This window comes from Bombyx mandarina, chromosome 11, assembly GCF_030267445.1.
Source record: "Bombyx mandarina strain Sakado chromosome 11, ASM3026744v2".
Classification (NCBI taxonomy): Eukaryota; Metazoa; Arthropoda; class Insecta; order Lepidoptera; family Bombycidae; genus Bombyx; species Bombyx mandarina.
Window position 1 is genome coordinate 12,633,886 of NC_143218.1, and position 24,073 is coordinate 12,657,958.

Below are 24,073 nucleotides of genomic sequence, written 5' to 3' on the forward strand. Positions count from 1 at the left end.
AGAAAATATAATATGAAAGTCTAAATTAATAAATTGTAGAATACATAAAATGACATAAATGATTTAATATGTACTGTATTTTTGTACACGCAATCATAATTAATAATATCATAATTCATAATCTTAATTATTACTTAAAACCAATACTGTATTATTCTTACCGTATGTACTAAAAATATTCTGAAATTTTTGGCTTCAACGCGCAATTCTGGAGACCAGGGTATTTCCCCCTTAAGGATCATATTTGTTGGGTCAACGTAGAATAGTCGAGGTCCAGTGGTAAGAAGCAGCATTCGGCGCCTGGGAAACAGGCCCTTTCGCTTGTCGACAAGGCCCTGTTTCAGTATCAGCTCACCATCCACAAATTGATGCCATTTACTATCTCGGGCTTGAATTTCTAAGCCGCGACGTTTTTCTTCAGGGCTGATGTTCAATATACCTACAAAAAATAACCCTCATTAAATTTGGTAATTAATTATAATCCATCCTAGTTTATTATAAGTATGTATGTTAAAGCTTCATTTATTTTCATAAGCTTAGTAAAAAAGTGTAAGTGGAGTTGAAAACAAACCTTTGGATGTTGATAAATCTATTCCCCAAAGACGCACTAGCTCTTTATTTCCAAGACCTGGTTCAAGATGGTCGGGCACATTATATTCTTCTTCAAATGAACCTCCTGGCAGGTATGGACTGATTTTCGGTGGAGTTTGCTCCCACAGTTTATCCCAGTCAACGCCTTCAAAGAAAGGATGATTGCGGATACTGTAGTACGTCTCTCCTTTATCGTCAGCTCCTATTCGCTTGGAATGGTCGAGCACTAATAACTTTTCTACAAGATCTTTAGCATCTGCTGGAAAACCTTCCGGAAATTCGTAATCCATTTTGAGAATCTTTTGGAAAATTAAAAATTCCGTTGCAGCGCGGAAAGGAGGTAATCCTGATATCATCTGGTAGATAATACATCCCAAAGCCCACAGATCAGAAGCCCGAGTGTCAACACAATCGTGTAGTAATTCTGGACTAACATACTGAGGCGTGCCAACGAAACTGATTTTCCTTGAACGTTCATTTTGTGAATTATCATTTTCGTTATTTTTCGGAGAAGATCTAATTTCTTCGGGATTAAGAATTTTTGCAGTACCAAAATCGGCTATACACAAATGCATGTTTTCGTCTAATAGTATGTTCTCCGGTTTTAAATCCCTGTGAATAATTCCTTGCGCGTGCATTTTCTCTAAAGCCAATAGTAACTCAGCAGCATAATGTTTGGCCACATTTAATTCGAAAGAGCCAACTTTATTGATATATGAGAGAAGTTCCCCATTCTTCGCATAAGATAATACAAAGTACAATCTCTCTTCATCTTGGAACGTACAATACAATTTAACGAAACCGTGGGGCACATTAAATAGCATATTTAAAGCGTCTTTTTCGCGTTTTATGTATTCTCTCTTCTTTTTTCGTATTATGTGATGTTTCTCACAGACTTTAACTGAAACAAATTAATGAATATTTTACTACTTCAGTTATGTAATGTATTATGATTATGATAAAATTAAATAATTTAACTTTAAAACTATCAAACGTGGTGTATGTACACTTACTTGCATATTCTTTCCCGGTGTGTATGTCTTTGGCTAAGAAGACTGTACTAAAACAGCCGTCTCCTATTAATTTTCCAAAGATATAATCCTTTGCAGATCGCTTAGTAGTTTTGTGAGACTGGCTCGGTACCGGAGATGAAGCAGGGGCAGGGGCCGTAACTGTCGTAGCCGGTGAAGCCTGCATTTTTACCGGAGTTTCCACTATAGACTCAGCAGCCGCAATAGGAGCACGGACCTCACTAGACGCTCTACTGCCAATCTGTAAAAAAAAAAAGATTTCTTTTATATTTTTTTTCTTATTGGCTAACTGACGAAGTCCGTTTACGATGAGTGTAAGCAAGTGTTCTAAATCGAAGTTTCTTAAAGTGATTTAGAATAAAATTCACCGTGGATGATGCCTTGGTTAAAAGGTCTTGTTTGTCAACAAAGTTCTAAAAATGAATCAGATTACTTTTTATATTTTAATCTGTCAAACTGACATTCTTTAGCATTAGTTTAGTGTTAAAGTCACAGCTTACGAAAGACTATTTTGTATGGATAATTTTTCTTATTTAGTAAAAAAAGGACGAAAATCTTTCCGAACATACGCATACTACACATACATATTATTATAATCTCTATATATATAATTTTTAGTAACTGCATTTTAAATTCGAAAGAGACCGAAATTATATTTTAAATATCGTTGTTCTGATATTTTCTTTTACGCAGTTGTATACATCCCTGACGTTCATTGGCACCATCAACCAAGTTCGATGCTCCATTTCTCGAGTTCGTTCGCTGCTAAGTTTTTTATCCGTTTTTTAATGGAAGCGTCATCGTGCAAAAAATGAGGCTCCCATTCAATAACATCAAGTGAGACGGAGACAACCATATTTTTCAATTTTTGTCCGCATGAACCGAATGTCTGCAATTTAACGGCACTCTATAGCCGAATGACCAATAATACGAAAGTGTGACAAAACATAATTCACGGAGCGTATTAACTACATATTTAACGGGTACAATCCTTTATTTTTTTGTTTGGTTGAAATTATTGGCTGTTTGTTCTACATAAAAAGTTTTGTACTGGAATTATGTTGTTTCGATAAATTAATCGATAGATTTTTATGCGTTAAGATGTAACTGAATCACATGATTACATCTAACAATAAGCATTCAGTGTGGTCCATTGAAGTTTCGAATGAGTCATAAGCACAATTAATAAGGCTGCCATTCCGTGCAAGCAAGTAGGTCTCGCATTCCGCGGCTGCCGCAACGGTACTCGCAACGCATTCCGCTCTTCCTTCCAGTAGATAGTACACAGACTTCATAACCGACTTCAACCGGCATTCTGCGTCACCAAATTCACTACGTTACTTGCTCGGAGCGTTTTTTTTTTGTTGTATAGGAAATGCGCTGCATTGTTGATCGCCAACAATATTATTGTTGTTTTCCGGTTATAGATTGTGTTTTTTTTGTATATATTGAATAAACATAGCGTGATATGAAAAAACTGTTAAATCGCGTTAGGTTAATAGGCCACGACATACTTTTTTAACCCGAACTCTAATTTTCATCGTTGTTGAACGGCGGAGGTTAGCACAACACGGAGACCTTGTACCAAATACACCTAAAACGGATGTTGCACGTTTATTGCAAAGCCTGTAAAATTTGTCCTGTACTTTGTTAATACATTCTTTACTTTACTTTCAGTCTTATTACATTTATTAGCAAGTTATCTTATCTCATATTTTATTACTTTCTATGTTTTAATTTTATACGAAATATTTTGATATTTTACTACTAACCACGTTTTATACACGACGCGCGACGTGTCAATTTAATGACCTTTCATTGATAATGTCGTAATCATTGTTTCAAAACATAAACGTTATCTGTTTTTTTTTAAAGCTGTCGATGTTATTTCGCGATTTTGTCTCAGGAAGAAAGTATCTCACCACGTACATTTAACCTTCATCAGAAAAACCTAGATGGACGTTTACAGCCTTTTCGTGTATGTTGGTTACGACATCGTATGAATGATTACGTAAATATGACATTTAAATATCATGACGAAACCGCGTCATTGAGTTGATAAGATTCTAAAAGCAAAAAAAGGTTCTGTTTAAAATAATCAGAATATAATAAACTGAAATAACTTTAGGTAGGTTACCTGAAAAATTAAACATGTTGTGGTACTCTTGCTACTTTATTGTGGTAGGTCGCGAAACACCTTTAATGCATTCTTACTATTTATCTAGACACATCTGCTCTGTAGTCTTACGTCATAGCGTAGTTGACTAACTATTCGTGATATCATTTTACATATTTATTTATAGTTTACGTAAAATTACCGTAAAACTTTTTATATAAATATTATCGCTGATAAGTCTACGATGTTGTATTCGGACACATTTGAAATAACGTTTTTATGATTTATCATTACGGACGTAATGACGAATGGAGATTGTGAAGCGCCCGTCGTGGTAAACAAGGTGGTCACGCCGCCGACGCGTGAACAAACAAGTGCCGTGGCACAGCGCGCGACTCGCTCGTTTGTTTGCATCGCCTGCTAGTCGCGACACATTAAAATTATTTAGCGTTTCGATTCAAAACATATGTGTACGTTGCCATCGAGGGAAAGTTACAAGTAAAAACCGTTAACATATTAAGGAAACCGTTAGATGAAAAATGATAAAAACAAACTAATATCAAAGATTTAGAGGTAGTTTTTTTTTTTTTTTAATTTCGAAATTGATAATATATTTACTTTAACAAAAAATTTTAAAATACCTGTTAAATAATTATTAAGGCTACTCTCTTGACATACTTTGTACTTATGCGCATTCCAAGCCTTTCACTTTCATAGTTTCATCACAAAGCGTAATTAAGCTTTAATAAAAGTTTTATTTTTTAATTTAAGTAAAATGCTCCTACATTAATAATTAACAGTAAGTATTGTGGTATTGAAGTAATTCAATAATTATAGTACAAGAAGCGTATTCTTAAATTTAATCTTATGTATCGTACGCAGTAGGCGCTTTCTATAAACGAGTGTGCATCAACATAACAAAATACAGTTGTGGGTACCGGGGCGTCTACATTAAGTCGTTGACCTTACCTTCGATTTTGGGGAGGGTTGTTTCCCGCGTTTTGTAGAGCTAACGCCGAGTAATCGCAAAATTCTATTAGCAGCTTCCAGAAGAGTAGCACTACCCCTCGATCCTCTTTTAACTCTGGTGGTCAATCCACTCATTTCGATTTATAGGACACGTTGAATATTATTATTGTTCAAAACACTATCACAGTTCATTCAGATATAATTTTAGAACAGTCAAGCTCAAAAGTAAACACTACTAAAATTGATGGAATGCGAAATTGATATTTAACCCTATGCTGTGTTTACGCATGTACGACCGCTTCGTGTGGCAGCGCGACGCGAACTGACAGACAACAAAAATCAAAATACAAATGCAGCACAACGATCGCTCACGCTGCTGGCACATTGACTACGAACGTGCGTCCCGCTCGCAACCTCGCTAGACAGAACAACCGCACTGTGTGGCGCGTGGGGTACGTACTACAGCGGGCGGGGGACGAGGACACGCCGCGCGCGCGTTTTGACGTCGACGGTCGTAGTACCCCCTAAAATCCCCATTCTCTTCGTTCGCCTCGGAACCCACCGCCTTCTTAGTTTGAATGTGATGCATTAAAATCATAAATACACGATGATATTTTAGTTTAAAGAGAATAGAGAGAATTCGTTACTCGAACGCGAATATGACAATTTTTCAATTACCTACGTAATTGCAAATAATCTGTATGAATAAATAAAAAATTAATTAATCGAATAAATCAAAACAAAATCCACCAAATTCAATACTTATTTAAGTAAATCTAAAATAAACGAACTGAACCACTTTGAACTAAATACACTTTACATAAACACAATAAAATTGTGACCAGTTTTTTTTTTGTAAGATATGCGTCGCGTTCAATAGATATAAATGCAGTAATAAATAATTCATCCAAGACACTGACAATTTATTGCTAGAAAATTTAAACTATTTGAAAATATAATTTACCAAGCTAGTTTTCTTAACAACCTAATTCTCTTCTACTCAATATGAATGCCGTATATCCCTTCAATACATACAATTTATCATAATTCCTCAATAATAATAATAATAATAGAAAATCGTCGTGGCCTAACGACTATCCAATTAATGGCCCTTGAACCAACAACGACCAGCAAAAAATTCTTGCTGTAATAAAGCAAAGCTTAATTTAAACTCATAAAATATATTTCTTATAAAAAAATGAGTTAAGAAAGTATGAAAATATCCAATGAATATTTTTTTATCTGGAAATACCAATAACATTAAAATGTACTTTTTCTGGCCCGCCAATCTGTGTAATAATTTATTTGGCATGTAAACAACGCTCGCTTGGACTGCCCAGAAAATAATAAAATGCCCGGTGTGTAAATAAAACCTTTCTAATTATTTCATAAAAATTATATTATAAATATTGCATAATTACTGATAGTATGATTTAATGTAAGCTTGCACAAGTATGTTTCTTATCTATTCTTATATGTATATTCTTATATTATGTATGTCGTATCTTGCCTATTTCATCAAGCAGTCATCCATTCCGCAGATATGTGTGGACAATAATTTTATCCAATACAATTGAGAATTCGACCTCACGTCTCAAGCTGGGTGTGGCTTTTATGTCCATGGACACCGGCAACCATCTCAGATCAGATGGACCACCAGTTCGTTTACCCATTTACCTATGCAATACTAGCGACCCGCCCTCGCTTCGCTTCGGGAACATGAAATTTTATTATTAATTATTTAGGACATCAGATTAGAAACCTCAAAAATAACAGTATTTCTCTACTATTTAATGAATGTTATTATACATATAAACCTTCCTCTTGAATCACTCTATCTATTAAAAAAAACTGCATCAAAATCCGTTGCGTAGTTTTAAAGATTTAAGCATACATAGGGAGAAAGCGACTTTGTTTATAGTATGTAGTGATATGCAATACAATAATAATATAATAATATACACAACAGCAACCACAATTATTTCGTATGTTCGTGTTTTTTGGTACATTTTGCACACACTATCTGTTGAGGTATGTATTTATACACAATACATTGCTTGGTAGATGTTTCTGAGAGTTTTTTTTTTAATCAATGCATTTTTTCTAAAAAGACGCAGCTGCGTGCCAGCACGTGTTAGGTTCGTGCGTGATTTATCATACATACATTATTAAGACCAGATGTGCTGTGCTTACCGTAAGTATCAGTAATGCTTCAAATATGCGTAGGTGTTTATTTGCTGCATAATATCGTTTACAATTTTAATTTAACAATCTTCATTTAACGGAACGTAGTTATTTCATCCAGTCAAAGATGTATTTAAATCGAAATCGCGAATTAGGTGGCTGAATCATTAAAAAAAATAATTGTCAAAAAAATTAATGTAGTATTTGTTTTTACATATTTATTTATCTACTAAAATAATTCCAAAAGGACAAGTAGAGTAAACTAAGAAAAAAATTAACACTGAAAATGTGGAGCATCACATTTTTCCTAAAAGTGGTTTCTTTAAAATTTTCGCCCATTCTCAATACTACTAGTACATGAATGAAAGGATGATTGAAAAGAAGCGAGTAAAGTAATGGAAAATATATGTTTAATAACTTACATTTGTACATATTATTATGTACATATTTTAAACTATGTAAAAATTGACCTTCGAGACGATCCAAATAAGTTAAAACAATAATTTTATCCAAATGCTTTACATTTTTCATTAAAACGTGTTTGTAATCTGCCAGTAGCCTCGACGCTTTCTGGCTTCACCGTGACCGGTGTACGAGCCCACGTGGATTAGCGTAAGAATTTGCGACAACTATCCTAGCCAGATTTTTGAAAAAGATAAAAAAAAACCAAAAACTTGGTCTTTTTGAATTTTTCACATAAATTTTGAGGTTATTTGAAAAAAGTGTAAACAGAAAAGTTTTAGATCTTTTTATTACCTACAACTTTGCCATTTGACTTTTTTCCATAGGACTCTTAGTTTTGCCGGAAATCGAGAAAAACCGTTTTTTACCCTTAAAAACTCACCCCTCGGTAGGCAGCGGCTTGGCTCTGCCCCTGGCATTGCTGAAGTCCATGGGCGACGGTAACCACTCACCATCAGGTGGGCCGTATGCTCGTCTGCCTACAAGCGCAATAAAAAATAAATAAAAAAACCCCTTCCCGACCTCAGATCGCCCGTAAATTATTTTTCCTTTCATTTTTATAATATTTTCCTCCTTTTCTAATGGATTTCATCCTACTAACTTTTTTTTCACTTTTTATTATTTTTAAAGGCTTCTACCCTGGTCTAAGAGCAATACTTCGCTGAATCTAGCACCGAGTCGGAATTGCGAGCCGGTGAGAAGATCTAGCGAAAAACACAGTGGGTTGTGTCTCGAAAAGTTCGACGTACAACCTAACACATAGACGAAACCCATAGGCTCGCATTCCACGAGTTCCACGAGTAGGGTGAGCGAATTATACTTCTCCCTTCTTTTGTCCTATTTGTTAAATTAAAATAGATCAGGTTTTACAATTTTCAACCAATCTAAGATCAACCTCAGGGGTGAATTAACCCTGTACATGTTATATATACATTTAAATTATTATAAATAAAGAGAGCAAGCAAACCGACTCATCATACGAATGCTTGCCCGAGATGAAAATCGAACCCACGACCCTTCACCCAGCAGCCGGGGGCTCTAATTACTGCACCACCAAGTCAGTCATTCACAATAAAATATGTATTTTTGCCTCGTCGAGGTTTTTATTTATTACATACTGTTTTTGTTGCTTTATATTTTGTTTAGAGAAAAAATAACAGGTATATTGATTCTAATTCAACTGCATACAATACGCTTAATAAAGAGGAACGCTGTACTTATTTTTATATATTATTATATATATTTTTACATTACAATATTTTTTTTTTGTGTACATATTAGCCAGGTGGCGGTTTTGTCTCGATACCCTGAAGTTAAAACGAATGAAGACCCATAAGTTCGTTTCTCAAACAAAACAAGCTGCGTAGAACATTGAACCCTGCTGCACCTGGCTGTTGTTTTTTTCCACATACAGTGATGCTATGACGTGAATAACATGTCCCTCCCCATGTTGTTTTTCTTTTTGTATTCGATACATACGTCTTAATTAAACAGAATTTGAACTAGTTCTATATCGAAGTTATCTCGTTCCCTTCCTTACATCTTTATGTAATTGAACTGCTTCTTTGCTTCGTTTGATATGAATACAACTTTTACAGCCTTACGCGTGTGAGTTCTGCCCACAACTTACTACCCACCTAGATCCGCCCACAATTTTGAAAATGCCAATAGCAATCTTAAACCGCCTACTTAAATCTGAACAGAATTATATTTACTTAATATTATCTTTAAGTAGGTTTAGAGTATGACATTTACTTTCAAATTGCTTCTCAATTCTTCACCAATAATGCTGAAAAAATGTTTATTTATCTTTTTATTACCATATCTTCAAGAAGAGATGATAGGAAAAAGTACAGATATTATCAGTAAAAAAACAGTGTAATAAATAGCGCGTTTTCCAATATTCTGTTAGCAACCTTCTTTTTTTTTTTTAATTAACTCTAAGATAAGACACAACAATATGCTGGGTGTAAGGAATCCGTTTCTGAACCAAAAACAAACAGAATGATAATTACTCAAAATAAATATTCATTTTCTAAATTAAAAAGTAAACGTTTTAGTTTTAGTGAGCAAGTCGTCCACGTAATGTGAAGGCAGGTGGCGGTTACGACCCTTTACCCTACGGGTCCGTTGAACTCGCGCTTTTTTTGATTTGTGTTACAATGCGCACAGTAAAATAGCTGTCTTTTTTATTTTTTATTGATTTGATGGGTGGACGAGCTCACAACCCACCTGGTGTTAAGTGGTTACTGGAGCCCATAGACATCCACAACGTAAATGCGCCACCCACCTTGAGATATAAGTTCTAAGATCTCAGTATAGTTACAACGGCTGCCCCACCCTTCAAACCGAAACGCATTACTGCTTCACGGCAGAAATAAGCAGGGCGGCGGTACCTACCCGCGCGTACTCACAAGAGGTCCTACCACCAGTGATATATAGCTGACATAAAAAAAAAGCGATTTTTATTTAGGTCAGGAATCACCCATCAATAATATTACTTTTGGAAACGACCCCCTTAGTTCTAGTTAGTTTCCGGATGTTTCGAAATTTAAATCATGTGTTTGTTTTTATATGCTTCACCTGCCGCTTTATGAGGACGACAGATGTTTACCGGCGAGGCGCGTCGTCACGTAAAGGCAACAGGTGTAAATGATATGTGGATTCCATGTACATAATAATATCTAAAATTAATTATTAATAAATCGTTATATTATTTACGTGTACATTTAAAATTAAATTACTTTTTTGTTTATTCTATTATTATTAGATATTTTTTCCTGTCTATAAACTGGTAGCCTAAAAGGCTAATGAATCCAACTACATCCTAAAGGGTAGGTCAGCTCACAGTCTCAACCTGAGAGAATTTGCTAACACTAGCCCTAGCGACAGCAGTGCTTCACAGAATCTACCAACGGATATTTGATTATAGAAATCAAACCCGCAAAATTATAATTTGCGTAATTACTGGTGGTAGGACCTCTTGTGAGTCCGCACGGGTAGGTACCACCGCCCTGCCTATTTCTGCCGTGAAGCAGTAATGCGTTTCGGTTTGAAGGGTGGGGCAACCGTTGTAACTACACTAAGGCCTTAGAATTTATATCTCATGGTGGGTGGCGCATTTACGTTGTGGATGTCTATGGGCTTCAATAACCACTTAACACCAGGTGGGCTGTGAGCTCGTCCACCCACGTAAGCAATAAAAAAAAAAGTAATGAAATTGTAGTTCAAAAAATACACTGGTGCCATAAAAGTGCCTCTGTTTTTTTTTTCATATAAAATAAATCTATTTAAAATCGACTTATGACATCAGGTATACCCGTCATAAATAGTTTATGGAACGACACGAACTACCTACATTATGTAAATAAATATATTTTAAAAGAATACAGAGAACAATACATTTTTTAAGTTTAATTATGAAATAAGATCTAGTATCTTTATGAAGATACACGTATAAATATATTGGATTTATTTCTTTTAAATTCCATTGAAATTCAATAAATTTTATCCTTATTGGCGTCAATGAGCAAACGAGATGGCGTCCCATCTCATGTTTATGATAACACTCCATGTGTCCATAAACAATAGGCAGACATTAAAAATGTCGTCACTTCGTAGCTATTCGAATATGTATATATTATCCATATAGTATGGGCTAAATAATATTAAATCTTTTCAAGGCGCCTAGTGAAGGTTATCGACGCTGCGAAATGTCGTGACCGCGACCTTGAAGGGTCTTTTGACCCTACACTAACGTTGTAGGTAATATCCGCTGCTGGTTAACCACCTGCTTGAGTGCCCCTTGTATGTTAATTTTTTTAATCTTTAACGATCAGATTTTGTACGAGCTTGATGGAATGGTTTTAAAACTGAGCACGAGATACCTAAAAAATACCATTAAAATAATTAAAAATATAATTTATTTTTTTCAAAAAATGAAGAAAGTGGGCAGGTTTTTTTTGTCCTACTTCTTCTGAGCGGACATCGTCGATCAGGAATTGTTAATTATACCATGTATCTAATTCTTTGATTTTTTGACTTTGCCAAATCTAGTATAAAGAAAGATATATCACAAAGACGCAAACATAAATATATACAATTTACAAAACAAAAGCAATCTTTGTAAATATAGTAATATAACAAACGTAGCGATTCTTCCCCTTGTCGATATCGGTAATGCTAATAGTCTAAATGGTAAAACACCACATTAGAAATCATTAAACAACAAAATACTAAATGTTGTAATACAATGTAATTACAACCCTAATAGATCTTAATTTGTTAACATAATAAATGAATTCTCAGAATAACATAACAAATGATATATTTTGTAATAAGCTGATTATATTCTCGTAAGCAATAATTTATAATGTTTATCTATTTTTTCCACTTTAAACATATTAAGATTATTATTCCGACCACCCCAAAACGTTTGTACGCAAGTTACCAAGTCAGATCTACGCAATCAAAAAAAAAAAAAATATATATATATAAATAAAAACATCACGAAATACATTTTAATACCTACCGCCCAAATTCATGGAAAAACATGTTGACGACTAATTTTATTCAACGACCATAATTTGTTTAATTACATCGCGAAACACGTCACGTAATATTCTGCGGTACAACGACCGAAAAACTATACACAAGGGCTTGGCCAGTTTTAGTTTTCTAATAACCTTCAGTTTCGAGCCCCAATGTTAAGTTATTCAATTAAAATTGGGTATGTTTATCCAGCGTGATATTACAGGGAATTACAGGGAAGAATTTATAGGCTGTGACATTTGACGAACGACTAAGTTCATGAACTTAGTGTTACAGTAGTAGGTACTTTTTATAGCGGGTGAAATTTAAAACAACCTAAAATATAATTTTTAAAAGTTTGCTTTCCTTATATTATTGGAATGTATAAGTATTATATTATTAGATTAATAATAAATTACTGAGTACATAGTTTACAGTAAAACTCTTACGCAATAAAATAACATAGTCCTGCTTATCAATAAACTAAAAATACCCTACTATCTTTACAAGGTCTCCTTCCGGTTTGTATTATTGTATTGCGGAATTAGGGATCACCAGTGACTATCTACTTTAAAATTTTGTAATAATTATGTATATACATTTGAAGTCGTCGTGGCCTAAAGGATAAGACGTCCGGTGCACTCGTGTCGAGCGATGCACCGGCGTTCGAATCCCGCAGGCGGGTACCAATTTTTCTAATGAAATACGTACTTAATAAATGTTCACGCTTGACTTTCACGGTGAAGGAATAACATCGTGCAATAAAAATCAAACCCGCAAAATTATAATTTGCGTAATTACTGGTGGTAGGACCTCTTGTGAGTCCGCACGGGTAGGTACCACCACCCCGCCTCTTTCTGCCGTGAAGCAGTAATGCGTGTCGGTTTGAAGGGTGGGGCAGCCGTTGTGACTATACTGAGACCTTAGAACTATATCTCAAGGTGTGTGGCGCATTTACGTTGTAGATGTGTATGGGCTCCAGTAACCACTTAACACCAGGTGGGCTGTGAGCTCGTCCACACATGTAAGCAATAAAAAAAAAAAGAATATACATATTAATTTTTTGTTGAGTTAAGATTTGTAGTCATCTACTCTCATGGATATTAGACTGCTTAGCGTAAAGGAATATTTTTGAACCTCGTTTGAAGAAGGACATGTTTTAGCGCTCAGGAGACACCGTTGAAAAGAGTTCACCTTCAAGGCGGTACATGGAAAAATGAAATCTGGAAACTAATGTATAAGGTACAAATACAAGAATTACAATAGAACATTGCATTAAATAGAGTTAACATACATTAAAAAAAGGACCGTTTACCATCAATAACATCAGTCTTTATTAAAAAAAAAAACAAATATTTTAGTAGATTATAACTTACAATCTAAAACAAAACTTATAATACAATGATTTGTTGAAATTAAAAGTGTGCCATCTTCTGTAGTATGTCGATGATACAACATATTATTAAAGTGCACTTGACGTTAACAACAACAGCTGTATCGACTCAGCCTGATGAACGATGCGCGAATGAAAACGACACCTAAATATCAATTTACGTTGAACTAGGTAAAAATTAATGCTTTAATAATGCCACGTTCTGAATATTTAGCAAGAATGAGTATCCAACACGACGATGTTATCTCGGATAAAATTTTCGTACTTTGGAGTTCGGACCCATTCAGTATGCTATGTATTTACAATTAGAGCAAATTGTATTATTATCTTTGTTTGAAAGACAATGGATCGTAAATTATTTTATCAATTCCTAAAAGGCTCTCCATAACATACAGGGAAATTATGAGTTGCGCTCTATTGCATTTGCCGAGAATCCGGAAGCCCCAGACAGCTCTCACAGATAAGAGAGAGCGGCCACTGGAATAATTTCTCGTAAATGTGTCAAAACCGTCGAGCATAACGGTACGGACTGTTGTATGCCGATGCCTTCCACAAAGATCGGGGAATCCGTGGGAGATGGACTCACTTCGCAATTGGGTTTAGTGGCAGTAGTAATGCAAGTCGTGAAATGTCATAAAGCTACAGACTGCTGTCAGTTTGGAGTTTTCCACATTAAAGATCGCATACCATACTTCCCTGTTTTAATTTTAAGAGTTGTATTAAAAAAGCGCTACCCATTTCTTCGAAAAACCTAAGCACTGCGCGCACTACAGCATTTTTATTCATAACGTGTGTTGTGAGACTATAGGTTTGACCATCCTTCCACCCTGTCTGCTGGAAGGAACCATTACGGCTCTTGAGTGGCCACTTTTTTGCTATGGCGGCCATATGGGATGTCCTCCTTCAAACAAATTTTGTAGAGAATTCTTAGTGGTAAACAGCGACTTGTCAGTGCTCCTCGCATTGCTCAGTTAATTTTAGTGGACCATAGACTAGTCTCCGTCGTTCTCAATTAAAGTTTTAAGCATTTATATTTTAAGCGACTTTTTTTTTTCTATTCTATCAGCCCATGGACGTCCACTGCTGGACATAGGCCTCCCCAAGCCTCGCCACAAAGACCAGTCCTGCGCTGCCTGCATCCAGCGGATCCCCGCGAACCTCAATAGGTCGTCGGCCCACCTTGTGGGAGGCCTACCCACGCTATTTTATATAAGTTGTAAATTAGTTCAGTTTATAATATCGTCGATGTATCGAGGGGTAAATGGCTATTTGGTTTATGTGACATTTCGGTTAATACGCGACATTTATCTTTGTGATTACAGGTCAGTTTTATTTGGTATCAACAATTCGATGTTTAAAATTGATTGAATTATGTTTACCGTATTCAAATAGCTGAAGAAATTTTTTGTCTTGATATTTTTCCAAATTTAAAACTTTAAATACCTAACTCGCCTGTAATGTTGTAAAAATCTCGCTTAAAGCAAATAGGTTTTCACCTGTCGATATTATAGTATATGGTCAGCTAGATTATTATATTCGTTTATTAATTATTTCAACTTTTGCTTTTTATGTCACCTCTGTCTCTGGTAGTTCATAAGAATAATATTCGTCCATCCGTGTTACGAAAATAGAAAATTACCCAACAAAACTTACACCCGTCTCATAGCAAAAGTATTTCTAATTTGTAGTAGATAACGTGTTAAAAATAGACTGGGCTTACAAAGGAAACCGGCAAGATGAGACAAGGAGTGCGGGGCGCTGGATGGCGGCTATGCAGACGCCAGTTCATGCACATGGCACGCTGGGAATGTAGGGTTAGCAAACACACAATAAACACAAATCGCTGCGAAGCACTCTACCATTCACGATACGGGCAGGATGTTGTACCGTTAATTAATACTAAACGTGCTTCAATTATGGGTGAAGACACCAATGAACCACTCGGAAGTGCATACCAATGAATGCCTCTTAAATTTCCGATTGTAATAGACAAACAGTACGGGAATATAGATAATTAGATGCCATGCGAAAACGTTTCGTGTTAATATTAAAGGGGAGTAAATATCAACCCTAATAACGTACGGAATACCTTTCATACGCCATACCACATACTTTAATCACTTCCCGCGCGTCTCAAGTCTAGACATCGACCTCTACTTTAATACTTTCAATTTTGCAAATTTATGTCTTAGGGCTGTAAGATTTAAAGTCCCTATTGCATCAAAAACAATTCGTCAGTAACTTTTAATAAAAACGGGCTCGCTGTCCTCGGAAAGTGCATTGATCTCGGGTGCGTCCTTCTATAGCACAAAAATCGCTGCACGTGAGTTTGGTGTCTCTTTTACGCCCCAATATGTGAACTTAGAGTGAGCAGGACAGAATTAACCGTAGTAGACAGGATACGCGTGGTGAGCTTTGGCCAATACACCCAAGTGAGCGCAATGAACGACTCGGCGCGGCGGCGGCCATTAAATGTAGAAGACGTACAAGTTGACTTTGGCGCCATTATTCAAATTAGATTTTATTAGCTCAGGTCAAATTAAAATATTTATAACGTCGATCAACAAGAATTGATTTAGTTTTAGCGTTAGAACACTTGCTCTAATGTATTTTTCTCTGATAAAAATGAGACTTGGTAGATTCTCTGGTAAAAAAATTATAAAAAAAAAAGAATATTCATAACTACTTTAATTTTTATATTCTTACAATATTTCATAAAATAATTTATGAAAAATTTACTCAGTTAATTGTCAAGAAATTCGCGCCAAAATCTCGTTTGTATGAGGCACCACGTGGTCACTATTTACGACGCATCTTTCTCTAACGGCGATATTGTTCTCAACCAAAGAAACAAGAAAAACGATCTACAAGGTAAAATAATAGGTGACAGATATTTAGCTAGATGAGAAAAGAAAGACTTTTAAAGTTATCGTTTTGTTTTCTTTCAAATGATAATGAACAATAGACACTGTTCAGGTAAAGTTGTTTTTGTGAATTATCATTCTCAGAAAATAAAAGAATAACACAGAACCATCGGAGCGGTGTTTCAAGGGTAAATAGCCTGCAGTTTAGAATGTGTGGGTACAAATTCCACGAAGGATGAGATGCCTGCCGATACATTCAACTTTGCTGAACCGGCCTGCCGACCACCCCGTTGCTCGCGCAGTCTGCATTCTCGATAAACCTTCTTGCCAATGACCGTTTCGTTTGAAATTTGTATAGACTGTTCGTTATTACTTGATGCTATTTTCTTACACATGCAAATAATGCGAGTAATAAGTCTTTAATAAAAAAGCAATTATGCTAAAACAGAATTGCTAAATATAAATAATAAAATACCTACACATGAACATAATATTAGGCTTCGCGACTGATCCGGTTTGCAATAATCTAACAAGGAATAACCCGACCTCCCATACTGGGTGACTACTTTTTTTTTATTGCTTAGATGTGTGGACGAGCTCACAGCCCACCTGGTGTTAAGTGGTTACTGGAGCCCATATACATCTACAACGTAAATGCGCCACACACCTTGAGATATAGTTCTAAGGTCTCAGTATAGTCACAACGGCTGCCCCACCCTTCAAACCGAAACGCATTACTGCTTCACGGCAGAAATAGGCGGGGCGGTGGTACCTACCCGTGCGGACTCACAAGAGGTCCTACCACCAGTAATTACGCAAATTATAATTTTGCGGGTTTGATTTTTACTGCACGATGTTATTCCTTCATCGTGGAAGTCAATCGTGAACATTTGTTGAGTACGTATTTCATTAGAAAAATTGGTACCCGCCAGCGAGATTCGAACACCGGTGCATCGCTCGATACGAATGCACCGGACGTCTTATCCTTTAGGCCACGACGACTTCATTCCTGCTCTTTCCTCATAGAGCACATTCCCTGCCTAGAGTCCAGTTCATGCTGGTTTTATGTCTGGACAATGGTATTAAATACTCGAGAGATCCATGTGGATTGTGGTGACTGATTTGTTTACACTTACAGTCTCATCGCATCAATGAAGTAATAAAATTAACACGGGTATCAATACACCCCCACATTCTCTATTCATTCCCGTTTACAAAGAACATGATCCAGAGATTAGCCAAATTTATGCTTAAAAAGTGCATGAAGTTTTTCATAAATGAGTCGACTATTATCAAAGCTGGCAATGTGACTTTTGGACAATTATTGGTAAATCAGAAAAACGAATTATTGACTTTGTATTCCATTGGCAGTCACAAAACTCTTCTGAACGACATCTTAGATAAATAACAGGTTAAGTATTAACCTTTATTTAATGCAGGTTTTGAACCGTATTCTTTGAAGGAGACGATTATATTCAAATCAATCTGTATTGACATATCAATAACATTTTTTTGTCCAAATGCACAGATTGCCACCTTTGATAATAGACGACTCAAATGTACATAAAATTAATTTTACTACTTCAATTTTAGTTATCAAAAATAAGGCGTCACGTAAATAAAACGCTATATTTCCATTACGCAGGTTATTGCCACCGTATCTTGGAAAGAAAGAGGACAAATTGGTATCTGCACGCGTTTTTCAATGTTTTTTTTTCTTGTTATTCCATTGATTGTAATATTTGGCTTAACATCGTACATGTAAATGATATTTAAGTACCGGTGCGAAATAGACAATGATCCAAACAGTCTGGACATTGAACCCATTACCCAGGAAACTACAAAAAGTTTATAAATATTTAATTAGATATGTAAATAGTAACGATCAACTCGTTGAGGTCGGCGGTTTTTCTTTAAAAATACATGTACATAGTTTGAATTCCGCAACCAAAAACGGTTTTCTGTTTTCTGTTTTTTTTTTTTTTTTTTTTTTTTTTTTATTGCCTAGATGGGTGGACGAGCTCACAGCCCACCTGGTGTTAAGTGGTTACTGGAGCCCATAGACATCTACAACGTAGACGCGCCACCCACCTTGAGATACAAGTTCTAAAGTCTCAGTATAGTTACAACGGCTACCCCACCCTTCAAACCGAAACGCATTACTGCTTCACGGCAGAAATAAGCAGGGCGGTGGTACCTATCCGCGCGGACTCACAAGAGGTCCTACCACCAGTAATTACGCAAATTATAATTTTGCGGGTTTGATTTTTATTACACGATGTTATTCCTTCACCGTGGAAGTCAATCGTGAACATTTGTTGAGTACATATTTCATTAGAAAAATTGGTACCCGCCTGCGGGATTCGAACACCGGTGCATCGCTTCAACACGAATGCACCGGACGTCTTATCCTTTAGGCCACGACGACTTGTTTACACTGTGTCAGTTATTTAGATTAGCAGACGATTCTCCATATCATTTTGGATCCTCCCGATCCACTAGCGATGTTTTTAGTTATCTGAAGCACCAATCATCGTTCTCGTCGAAGCCGTCGCTTGGGACGAAGGACTCGGCGAGTAACTTAACCGACAGACACAGCCCACTGAGTTTCTCGCCGAATCTTCTCAGTGGGTCGCGTTTCCGATCCGGTAGTAGATTCTGCGAAGCACTGCTCTTGCAAGGGCTAGTGTTAGCGACGTCGTCAGGTTAGAGCCCCGTGAGCTCACCTACTCATTCTGTGAATCTAGTGTAGCCCTTCGAGGTTATTAGAAGACAGAAAAAGACGATTCATGACCCTGATATTAATTAGGCATAGTAGCCCGCAGATATCACTAATAATAAGGTTAGGAAGGCCGCATAAAGAGTAGTGGTTCTAGATTGCAATACCAGAATCCTCAATCCATGACTTGTTGTTTACTAACGTGACTCGTAAATTGTACGAATTAAGAATTTGGTGCTTTTCTTATTTAAAATTTATTGCGTTTCATTTATAATACCATCAGTATTTTGGTGCGTTCTGCTACGGGCAGGTACGATGTTCATTCCCTTAAGTACCTGGTTCCAGGATGATTGGGAATGCTGCACAGATACCGAGACTGAACGCGGGATCCCATTGGAAGCAACCGACTCCTGCGAGCTCGTAACATTAACAATAATATTGTCAGTATTTTCTTTGGTCTTCGCGAGTTGTAGACATAATTAAAACTACTCTAACAGTTTAATCTCGGGTTTTTATTGTATATACTCTATTGTATATAATATATGTAATAAATTAAATAATATATTATTACTTATATATTTCCGACGTTTCTAATACTTTACAATTTTCGTGGTCATGCATGGTTAAGATGTATATATTATTATATGAGGTAAGGTTACCGCGCTGCCAAACATTATAAAAACATTATAATACATACAATTATAGTTACAATACACATTGAGAACATTAATTTTGACACGATTGAAATACTAGCGATAACATTAAATTTGTAAACATTTTTGTGTGATTAGAAAATGCTAATCATTGTTTTAATGAGGTGTACCGAAGAATATAATTCAAATAAAGAGGATTGTTTAACGAGCATTTATCAGTTTTAAAATACAGCTCTTCAACCTTGGAACGATGAAAAACTCAAATTATCTACGCATCATTTTTAGAGGTTCATGACCCAGTTGGTTTGTTGAATTTTAGTTTGTATCCGTGAAAATTTGTTTATTACATAACGTTGAGAAATATACAGTTGAGTGAATTTGTTGTAAAACGATACCCGAAAATAAATTCAAATTTGGGTTCAGGCAATTTTGAGTGAATTTATTGTAAAACGGTACCTACCTGAAAATAAATTCAAATTTTGGGTTCAGGAAATTAAACTTACATCCGAATGAATTTGTAGAACTTTTCTTTTAATTGAAAACTTCTTTAGCATCGTTGTATTTTGAAAGTCGATGAAACGAAAAAGCGACAGTAAAAAGAAACATTCACATAATTTCATAAAATTTAAAATGGGAAGTGGGAGAAAATTAGATAGAAAGCATTATACAGTGTTTCTTATATTCGTGGTTCTGTTTGTGCTCTACTTGGTACCTAATATTCGTACATAATACATTCTGAATAAATCTAGGTAATATATACGAATAAAATGTAAAATAATTATCAAACTTTGTATCACTATGATCATTACCAAAATCTACAATTATCCTCTTGCCGACATATTACATTCGTCTCATTAGGTGGGTGGCGCATTTACGTTGTAGATGTCTATGGGCTCCAGTAACCACTTGACACCAGGTGGGCTGTGAGCTCGTCCACCCATCTAAGCAATAAATAAAAAAAATCTTGAAGCCAACATTTTTGAAGGTTTCACTTCTACCACGTGTGAATTGCACAGATGTTTTTTAGTTTTTGATTACTCATTGATAAACAAAAAAAGTTAGGCACCTACAAAGTTCAGTAAGTACCGAGATGAACGAAAATATAAATGAATTATTAGATAAACGTTCGTTCGAACTACGAGGATTGAATAAAATTAGTTTCTTTAAAAAAGAAATTATGAAACATTCATCCGATTAATAAGTTTATACGATGATGAACTTATATCGCGCCGTTACTTCAAAACAATAATTTTCTGTGAGGGTTCATTTTACGAGGTTCTTTGTTCTATATACGGATCAAGTGAATGGAATCCGGTAGGAGCGTGCTGAGTTCAATGAGTCAGGATAAGGGTTTAACTTAAATGCACGCAGTCATTCAACTTTTGAAGTCGTCGTGGATAAGGCGTCCGGTGCATTCGTATGTAGCGATGCACCAGTGTTCGGATCCCGCAGGCGAGTACCAATTTTTCTAATGAAATACGTACTTAACAAATGTTCGCGATTGAATGCACGGTGAAGGAATAACATCGTGTAATAAAAATCAAACCAGCAAAATTATAATTTGCGTAATTACTGGTGGTAGGACCTCTTGTGAGTCCGTACGGGTAGGTACTACCGCCCTACCTATTTCTGTCGTGAAGCAGTAATGCGTTTCGGCTTGAAGGGTGGGGCAGACGTAGTAAGTATACTAAGACCTTAGAGCTCATATTTCAAGGCGGGTGTACGGCATTTACGTTATAGATGTCTATTGGCTCCGATAACCACTTAACACCAGGTGGGCTGTGAGCTCGTCCACCAATAGAAGCAATAATAATAATAAAAAAATGTAGACATGAAATTTGTTACTTGAGAACCACAGAACAAAAAACCTGATGTGTCACAATTTAAATCTTTCAACTCTAGCCTATAGAAAGCGTGGCTAGAAATCGGTGGGCTATTTATTCATTGTGACCAACGTTAACTATAACGTTAACTATAGTAAATACTAGGCACGGGCTATGCTATTTCGACGATTTTAACTCGTTCATTAACTTGTGACTCGAATATTTATTTTACTTTACACACCGAAAACTAGCACGAACAGCAAACGTGGGTGGCTTGTTGTTAGTCAGCGTTTGTTCCAAAATAAATAGGGTATTTTGTTTTTTAGAACAAGATTCAAATATCAGTTTTACTATTTTAACAAAATACGGTTTCATAAGACTGTAATAATATACGACGAAGCCAAATAAAAAATATATCGCGTCGAATTTTATCATTTAAATAGTTCACGAGAAACTCGATAATCAACAGGATCAGAGTTGTCGTTTTTTCAATGCCCTTTACGATGACAAGAACAGCACAGTACCGTAGTTATTTATTTACTTAAACTGTATTAAATTTTCATTTAATAAAATTATTATCACATTTTATTTATTTACATTTACTAGAAGTCCCGCAGTAGTCGAAATTCGACTATAATTAATTGGAATTGTAAGTTTGTACAATATTATGATTGTATTTTATACTTCTATAATCACAAATTTCGCCAAGACTACACTATAAAAAATATTAACAAAGACAAACAATATTTAATCTATTCTCAATTTGACAACAGACGCCAAGAACAAAAGTTTGACAATAAATAGTATGCATGCGTGTGTGCGTGAAATACATGGTATGTAGTGTGTGTAATGTTTTCTTTATTGATTTAATGTATTTTTTATGCATTATTTTAAAAAAATATTAGCATTGTGCACTTCTTCTCTATATTCTCTATAAGTGTGGAAAATTTCATACTCCTCCGTCTGCGCAATTTTCGTAAAAAGGGATACAACGTTTTTGCTTCACGTATTAATATATAGATTTGTAAATATTATTATTGCTTTGACAAAAACTCTAGGGTAAAAGTGTATTCGTATTAAGCATATACTAATATTATGTGAATACATATTTATACGTATTGAGGGACAAATGTATTTATTATACATATTTATATACCTCATACAAGACAATTCTCACGAGTGTAGTACGAGCCGAGACGTCTTGTAGACAACTACTAATGTTATTTTGGTCTGTTCAACTGCTATTTAATGTCTCCGGCTAAAAATAATGAACGTACTAAATCACTCTGTTGAGAAACGATTCTTTAATGACAAATTTGAAATTCGCATATTAATCTTAATTTTTAGATGATAATATTCAGATTGATCTCAGATTTCGAATTTAAAAGATGGAATGAAACTTCTGATGGCATAGTATTGTGGCAAAATATCAGACTAACGAGTTTAAATATTATAAGTGGAATCTTTTGCCCGATTTTATCAACATAGGGATTTCGTTAACCTTAAAACGATCCAATAAGCGCAGGCGTTCATCTCATTATAGCGAATCACCTCTTGTAATAAAATGTTATAGGTTATTTAAGCTTACTTTGTTCCTATCATAAATATTTATTATTAATAACTTATGATTAGAGGTTTAAGTTTGTAGTGTTAGTAATGTGGAATCTATCTAAGGACTATTTTAATTTTATCGAGCTGCTTGCTTACAAGTATTTAATCGTAGTATATATATATATTATTTTTTACAGTATAATTACAAATCGACATAATAAAATTAGAAGTTAATTTTTAGCATTCACCAGAATTGTCTTATTTGAAATTTTATGAACAATGACACACCCTTGATTGTCGCGTTTATCAAAATAAATACTGAACTTACTTAGGGTTAGCGGAGTACATTCACCCCTGTCTGGATCGCAGTCGGCGCCAACGCCCTTTCCAAGTCAACCCTCCGGCGACCGGGTCGCTAAATACTTTAATTTCGTCCTTCCCCTGCGCCTAGGGGCGACCCAGACGGGACGTGAGAGCACCCGTCTCACATTTAAAACCCAGCTAGCTGTACCGCTGTCGGTAAAAAATACCCAAAAACATAAGCAGTAAGAGAAGAAACCAAGTGACATTACTTATTAAAGCAAAAGTTCACACTAAAAGGCCGTTTTTTTTTTCTTTAAAAAATTACTTTAAAAATATTTTTTATAAGTACTTAATACGTTAAAGGAGTGACTAAAAGAGCATAATATTTGAGATTGTAAGTAATTCACTGATTTTCTTTGCTTACTTGATTTTATTTGAATTTACTTTTATTTAGAAATGTAGAAATGATTTAAAATAAAATTGTACTGTAGTCTAGAGAAACTGTGTTTTAATAACATTAAAAAAAAACTTTAAGAAGATACTATTTTTTTTATTGCTTAGACGAGTGGACGAGCTTACAGCCCACCTGGTGTTAAGTGGTTACTGGAGCTTATAGACAACTACAACGTAAATGCGCCACCCAACTTTTTTTTTTTTAACGCTGGGGAATCTATTAACGGATATCCGGTTGAGCGGGGTAAGAGACCGGGTTATGTCGGACTCCGGCGCTTCTAGGGAAGAACAGGGAGAAGAAGAAGACAGGGGTCCTCCTCTTCTTCCAATTCCTGCCGGGAGACTACGCCTTGAGAAAGGCGCGCGAGGCACTGCACGGCGTCAGACACCCAAGAGCTACCCCGCAAAACCGACTACCGACTTAACCCCAT

At 35.6% G+C, this 24,073-nt stretch overlaps 1 protein-coding gene across 2 annotated transcripts in view; it reads right to left on the reverse strand.

Moving 5' to 3' along the window:
- The window catches only part of Pdk1 (Phosphoinositide-dependent kinase 1), an 86,145-nt gene that overhangs the window by 1,699 nt on the left and 60,373 nt on the right, over positions 1–24,073 (reverse strand). Inside the window, exons 1-4 of one of the 2 annotated variants that reach the window (XM_028183175.2) lie at positions 4,708–5,227; positions 1,605–1,863; positions 572–1,492; positions 162–439 (exon numbers count right to left, since the gene is read on the reverse strand). In XM_028183175.2, the coding sequence (XP_028038976.2) occupies positions 162–439; positions 572–1,492; positions 1,605–1,863; positions 4,708–4,842 (1,593 nt within the window). In that variant the 5' untranslated portion in view covers positions 4,843–5,227. Of the gene's footprint in view, positions 1–161; positions 440–571; positions 1,493–1,604; positions 1,864–4,707; positions 5,228–24,073 lie in introns of those variants that run through there. The other variant, XM_089730985.1, reaches the window with a different exon arrangement.